The 6,826-nt window shown below is 33.5% G+C and overlaps 1 protein-coding gene across 2 annotated transcripts; it reads right to left on the reverse strand.

Moving 5' to 3' along the window:
- LOC110663907 (NAC transcription factor 56) lies at window positions 1-1,929 on the reverse strand. Of its 2 annotated transcripts, XM_021823385.2 has the most exons (4): window positions 1,564-1,929; window positions 1,150-1,457; window positions 899-1,048; window positions 1-796 (listed from the first exon to the last, which is right to left on the reverse strand). In XM_021823385.2, the coding sequence occupies exons 1-4, from the start codon at window positions 1,745-1,747 to the stop codon at window positions 503-505; spliced, it is 936 nt and encodes a 311-aa protein (XP_021679077.1). In that variant the 5' UTR covers window positions 1,748-1,929; the 3' UTR covers window positions 1-502. The 2 variants fall into 2 exon arrangements, with proteins under 2 accessions (XP_021679077.1, XP_021679076.1); XM_021823384.2 differs by having other exon boundaries at window positions 1-1,048; window positions 1,564-1,926.
- Between the last annotated feature and the right edge of the window lie 4,897 nt (window positions 1,930-6,826).

Raw genomic sequence — 6,826 nt, forward strand, 5'->3', positions numbered from 1 at the left:
AATAATAATATCTTAAAAATGATTAATTAATAATAAGAGTTCTACAAGGTTAAATGTACATACCCACAAGCAAAATATATATATCATTTATCAATTTTATTTTTCTACATGAAGATGAACATCTCAATTTTTCCTTTTGAGTGCCTAATTATAACAACCAAATATGTATATATTGTGAACTATATATATCATTTATATGAACCTATGTATGTATATATATATATATATATATATGAGAGTATCGATGGCCTTACCAGGAAATTGGCAGCTACACGTTACCCTGGAAGATACTGGAGGCCAATGAATTACTCTCTAATCTCATCCCTAACAACCAAAATCTCAACAATCCCAATCTGAAGCTGATATATAACTAGTTTCAACTGTACTTATGAACAAGTATATAACATCTCATTTTGCCATTCTTCCCCGAATATAGAACTAATCAAGACACTATATATATGTATATATATCACATCTCCCTCCACCTTGAATGAATCAAGACTCAAGAATACCAATTCAGGTTTGATAGCTGGTATGGTGGCCTAAAAATCCCATCTCCCATAGACCCCAACATTGTTTGTTGGTGCAATGGAGGTGTTTGTGGGAGCTGGCTAAGCAGAGAGGCTATGGAACCGTTCCCATCAGTCCTCACAACACTTCCATCTCCATTATCCCCCTGAAATCTCTTGCTTGATGGAGGTCCACCCGCGTCGTCATCGCTCCAATACAGAGATGGGTGTGTTCTTTTGAGAGGAAGCATAGACAGCTCTGCAGGTCTAGAGGTTGAAGAGGCCAACTGAGAGAAAAAGTTAGTGTTATTAATGCCATCGTTGCTTAACATTGCGTTAAAAAAATTCTGCTCATTTTCAACCAATGCTTCATAGTTTGGGCCATTTACGAGCTGCAGTTTCGTATTCTGTTGGGTACCAACTGATATCGATGGTGGTATTGATCCAAGCATATCCTCCACAGAATCATCTTTATCGTGATCCATTGGTCGAAGTGTGTTATTTTTCTTGTATATTCGACACAAAACCCAATCGTCAAGCTGAACAAAAAGAAAAACAAGAAAGAACTATCGGTTTTCCAAGGATTAATTAACAAGTAATAATCAAGAACAACATACGCAAAAAGTTACAAGTAATTTACCCTTAAGGAGTTTTTCTTGTTGCCCAAGTCACATCCTGGGGGCTTGTTACTGACTTTTTTATCTGCTAATCTGTACTCATGCATGATCCAATTGGTTTTGATTCCTTTCGGGGGCTTCCCTCCATAGAAAACAAGAGCTTTCTTAACACCAACCTTTTGAGTACCCCCAGAAGTTAATACTGGCTTATCAGTTCCGGTGGCCTTCCAATACCCTGAAGTTGCTGCCCTGTTTGGCCTCACACCGTTGGGGTACTTCCGGTCTCTTGGACTAAAAAAGTACCATTCTTGCTCGCCAAATGTCGCCTTCGCTGAAAACCCACAACCCAATAACAACTCTTAGGATTGTTCACAGTTTAGAGAATAAAAAACAATAACATAATCATCAACTTAGCTATAGCTAGCCATCACACAGACCCGGTAATTCCCAGGGATCAAACTTGTAAAGATCAACTTCTGCGATAATTGCTACCGGAAGAGGAGAAGAGGAGGCCTTTTTCTTGAGGTAGTGAACCACTAGCTCTTCGTCGGTAGGATGGAACCTGAACCCCGGTGGAAGGTTGGGCTGTTGCGAGCCTGAAGACGAATCGGTGCTCTCCATTAGGTATTGGCCGGCTCTTAGAATTCTTGAATCGGAGAGATTGAGAGGTGGGATTTGTAGGGGTTTTGAGGGAAGAGCATGTTAAAATTTTGAAGGTTTGTTCTTCAAATGCTAGCCATGTCCATTTTCTCTCTTAAATGGGCAGATGGGCTAAAGACTAATTACCAGAGTTATTGCATAGTACAGACAAGTTAACAATCGACATAGAATCAAAATAAGGGTAGATCAGTCATTTAGTAACTTGTCTATTTTTTACCTAATTAACCCTGCTATTTTGCCTAAATTCATACAAGGCATGAATAGAAGATGGATGATGCAATGGTTAGTGAATAGAGAAGGTGAACAAGTATGGGGATGATAGGCAGGTGATAATGACGCAAACTAAGGAATGGACGGTTGACAGGGAGACACGTGTATTTGGAAAACGTGGAAGGGAATGACACGTGGGGGTAGGGACCACAGGGGAACGCAAGGCAACAAAAAGATAAAAATGGAGGGATAAGTGTGGGGTGGGATTGAAAAGGTTTACGCTTCAGATGTCACTCTTTTGTTATGCAAATCCCACCAATGTAGGGGACCCTCCTTAGTCCATACATTATGCACCTCTCTTTCTATATGTGTCTTTGTCTGCGTTAATAAAGCCATCTTTTGAGGCCTTTGAGAGATCCTACATCTCCATTCATGATGATCACTCGTGCTTGTGAGCTATATATATATATATGTAGCTGCCTTCAGGCTTGCCCTAGCTAGTCTTCAATCATCTATCTACTTATAATACTACCCTAAGGTAACAGAATATGGAAGCTGATTCTATGTGCATATAAGCATCTAAGTGCGAATTACAGTTCCTAGATTAGAATTTTTTGTCTAATATAATTTTTTAAAAAATATTTAATATTTTAATTATAATTAAAAAATTTTTCTTTTATTTATATCATTTATTTATATAATATTTATATTAATTTTAAAAATTAAAAAAATAATTAAAAAAATATTTTAATTATAATTAATAAAATAATATTATTATTTTTATAATTAACATAACTAATTTAAAAATAAATTTTAATAAACACTTTCTCTTTAAATTACTATAAAATAAATTAACAAAACTCGTCTGACTTCAGTCCAGTTAAAAGAGTACAGAACCTGGAGCCCATCCTCGATTAGATCTTCCCTTCTCCTATGTAACTATTTAAAAAAAAAAAAAAAAAAAAAAAACTCCATCCATATCCAATAAACTTAAATTATAATAATATATATGTATAAATATATTTTTCCTTGAAAAGTGCACAATGAAAGTGGGTTGGGCTGTATGGTGTGTAGTGAAGAATATTTATGATTATTCTATGGAAGAAAAATAAAAGATGCGGTGAGTATGGCTTTGAAGTTTGAGCAACAACAGCAAACACAGAATCAAAACTTTGTAGCAATAACCGTTGGGTTGTTAGGCGTGACAAAAATATACACATTTTGTGTGGGCTCCACTGCTGGTACCATCACAGACCACATGGACCCATTCTCCATTAATTAATTAATTTCTCTTATCATCATCATCATCATCATCATCATCAATTCATCACTACTCGAAAGAAAACCTATTGCCATTTCACGTCTTCGCTTCCACCCCCCCTCGACTTTCGTCAATCTTCTATTTTAATGGTCCACGTGCCATGGGTATTCGTACACATGAATACTAAATATTTTTCATAATATTTATTTATTTAAAGATTATTGTTTATTATCCTCATTTACAAATAATTACGCTAATATTGAAGATGAATTGATGTAAAACGTAATTAATGGCAAGTCATGTCAACTCACCTAAATTTGATAGTAAATTGAATGCAACCATCGGATTAGACATAAAGATGTTGAATAACGAATCTGAATGGGCCCTTATGGTACAACCATTTTGTTTTTTTTATAAATGCCATTAGGCTGTGACATAAACAATGTTCCTTTTCTTGTTAGGAGAAGAGATGGACCCATTTCTAGGATTAAATCTAGGGATCGGTTGGTTTGGTTTAAAATTAAATTAAATTAAAAAAAAAATTAAAAATTGAATTTTATTAAAAGTTTAAATTTAAATTCAACTGAAATAGTAAAATAATTGAACTGAAAATAATAAAAAAGATAAAGAAAAAGAAGAAGAATGAGAGATAGAGACAATTGTCAGGGTGGGTCTTGCGTGGACTCGTGGGTGAACTGATGCTTAAGGAGGAGGCAGAGCAAAGGATGGGCAATGACTGACGAAGGATAGAAATGAAAAGGGTCTAGAAGAAGAATGGATGGGAGAGGGGAGAAGAGGTGCGCTGCTGAATGAGAGAGAGAGACAGTGGAATGGGATAAATACTTAAGTTTATAACCCTAAGGCTCAAAATCAAAATGCAGCGTTTTAGCTCTATTCGGTTTAAAATACTCGGTTCAATTTAGTTTTATCGATTTTTTTTTCAAATCGAAGTGAATTGTGATAATTGAAAATTTTAAAATTTAAAGCCAAATCCAAATATTAAATAAATCAAACCAAAATAATGGAATTAAATTGATTAAACTGATTTATTTAGCTCAAAATGAATAGTGCACACCCTAATTAGGACTACAACTAAGACCATTAGGGATAAAATCGAATTAAATACTCAATTGAATTCTATATAATATATATAATTGAATAAAAAATCAATTTAAATTTGAAAAACATATTTATATAGTCTTTAAATCAATTTAAATTGAACTTTTTAAAATCAACTTAAATTGAATTTATCAACTTAAATTGAATTTCTTGTTTACAGAAAAAATTACATTATTAGTGAAGAAGAAATAGAGAAAGGAGGATGGTTTGATCATAGGGTAACTAAATGCATTTTATATATCTTATTTTCTTTTTTTTTTAAAGAAATTAATAAAATAAAGTAATTTTATTTGTAAAATAAATGATAAGTCAATAAGTTAACTTAACAACTTTTAATATTTAGTTATAATAATTTTTATAAAATTAAATTAAAATTTAATAATTTTAATAAAAATATTTATAAAATTAAATGAACACATATGATATTTACCCGTTAACGACGATAGTACATCCATTTATCTCTTAACATGAGTTAGCTACATGGTAGGTAGTATCGATAAATGGAGCATATGCTAAATATAAAGACATAATATATGATATGTAATTGTCGGGCTCTAACCACTAGAGGAATTGTCTGCTTTGGCCGTAAGCCTCACGGTTTTGTCCCATAGGTGAAATGGAGAACTTTCCAAGAGGTCACCCATCCTAGGAAGTTCTCCATTCCACCTGTGGGACAAAACCGTAAGGCTTACGGCCAAAGCGGACAGTTCCTCTAGTGGTTAGAGCCCGACCGTTACAATTGGTATCAGAGCCACTCACGTGTCCTCTTGAGCGATGGTGGGGCAAATCTCAGTGAGGACCCTGAGTCCCGAAAGGGGGAGAGAAAGGTCTCTTAGGCAAATTCTGCATCGGCAAAGCACGGAGATGGTGGATTTAAAAAGTAATGATATATAAAATGAGGGAACTAATCACTAGAGACGCCTTTTGATGGAATGGCTTGAAGAGTTGGAAGAACTCCAGGGTTAAGCGTGCTCGCTTGAGAAAAATCCTAGGATGGGTGATCTCCTGGGAAGTTTTTCATTCCACCTATGAGACAAAACCGTGAGGTTTATGGCCAAAGCGGACAATTCCTCTAGTGGTTGGAGCCCGACCGTTACATGATAAGAATATTTATAATTGAAAGAAAAAATTATTATTTAGATCTTATATTTTAACAAAATTAATTATTTATTTTTTATATTTTTAAAAAATACACCATTTATTTAGTTTTATATTTTGTTTTTGTTAAATTATTTACTCAATCATTCAAATTTTCTATTAGTTAATGGATTTTAATACCAATTAATGTCACACCCTACCCCTCTGTAAGGCATAACATGATCCCGTAGAATACCTAATGAACTACCGAACTTCACCTACTGATAACTCATTAAGTACCCTACAAGGGATTTTAAAACAATTTTCTTATTTTTGACAAGTGGTGAGCATTTTCTAGTAAGTACTTAAAACATTTAGTTGAAATTAAAACTAGTTAATATTTTAGTCCATTTTAGTTTTCCGCAAATTCTATAAAAATTTTGACAGAGTTTTCTCTGTATTTTGAGAAAACCGTTCTTCAAATACTTGTAAAAAGCACTTCTAAAAATTTTCTCAACCACTACTTCAAATTTCACAATCAAACTCAATAAATTTCTCAACATACTAGCAATACATTTCATTAGTGACAACACAATTTATATACATTCTTACAAAATTTACATCAAAAGAAATACAACTAAACTTTATTACAAACTTCATACAAATTTTTGTACAAGCTGCTCAAGACCCATTTTTACATGTCCATAAATTTATGTGCAATATATACATCAAAAGAAGTATTTACAATTGGGGTATAAATTATACCCGAAAACTTTAAGCTGATGCTCCTCACACCTCAAGACTCGATCACGCTCTTCTAGTCTCTGTATCTGCGACAATAAATAGAAGCTATCGCTGAGTACTAGGACTCAGTGGTGCACAACATACTAAAATAATCTTTATGCAAAACTTAAATCAGATTTATTCAAAAATTTGACTAAACATGAGCATTAAACACAAAAACATAAATTATGAGATTTTAATGCAAATCAGGTTCATTTCAAAGTATCAAAACACATTTCATAAAACCCACAGTTAGATCATGCCATTCGAAACAAATAGAATCTCAATAGCCAGAGGCTAAAGAGAAATCATATCACAAGGCTAGCTAGCTCAAATATATGGATATCCATTCACATCCTCTTCTACTGGCACACCTCAACACTTCTCCAGAGAAGGAATCAAAATTCGAAACTAATTACCCCCACTAGTCATGCTAGTGAGGTGTTCAAATATATGGTCATGACACTGTGGTTTCAAAACTTATCTTAACAATTTGCTAAACATTTTCATTTCAAATATACACAATAACTTTCAATAATTTAAGTCAAAACATCATAAATAATGTCACAAATAATTTTTTTAACAATTCG

The sequence above is a fragment of the Hevea brasiliensis genome, chromosome 4, assembly GCF_030052815.1.
Source record: "Hevea brasiliensis isolate MT/VB/25A 57/8 chromosome 4, ASM3005281v1, whole genome shotgun sequence".
NCBI lineage: Eukaryota > Viridiplantae > Streptophyta > Magnoliopsida > Malpighiales > Euphorbiaceae > Hevea > Hevea brasiliensis.

What these genes read in the sequence shown, in the direction of transcription:
- LOC110663907 (XM_021823384.2), bottom strand. Translation starts at nt 1,747, where the DNA reads ATGGAGAGCACCGATTCGTCTTCAGGCTCGCAACAGCCCAACCTTCCA. An exon ending in TGATCCCTGGGAATTACCGG is followed by an intron (nt 1,458 to 1,563) that starts GTCTGTGTGATG and finishes GTGGGTTTTCAG; the next exon opens with CGAAGGCGACATTTGGCGAG. An exon ending in ACAAGAAAAACTCCTTAAGG is followed by an intron (nt 1,049 to 1,149) that starts GTAAATTACTTG and finishes CTTTTTGTTCAG; the next exon opens with CTTGACGATTGGGTTTTGTG.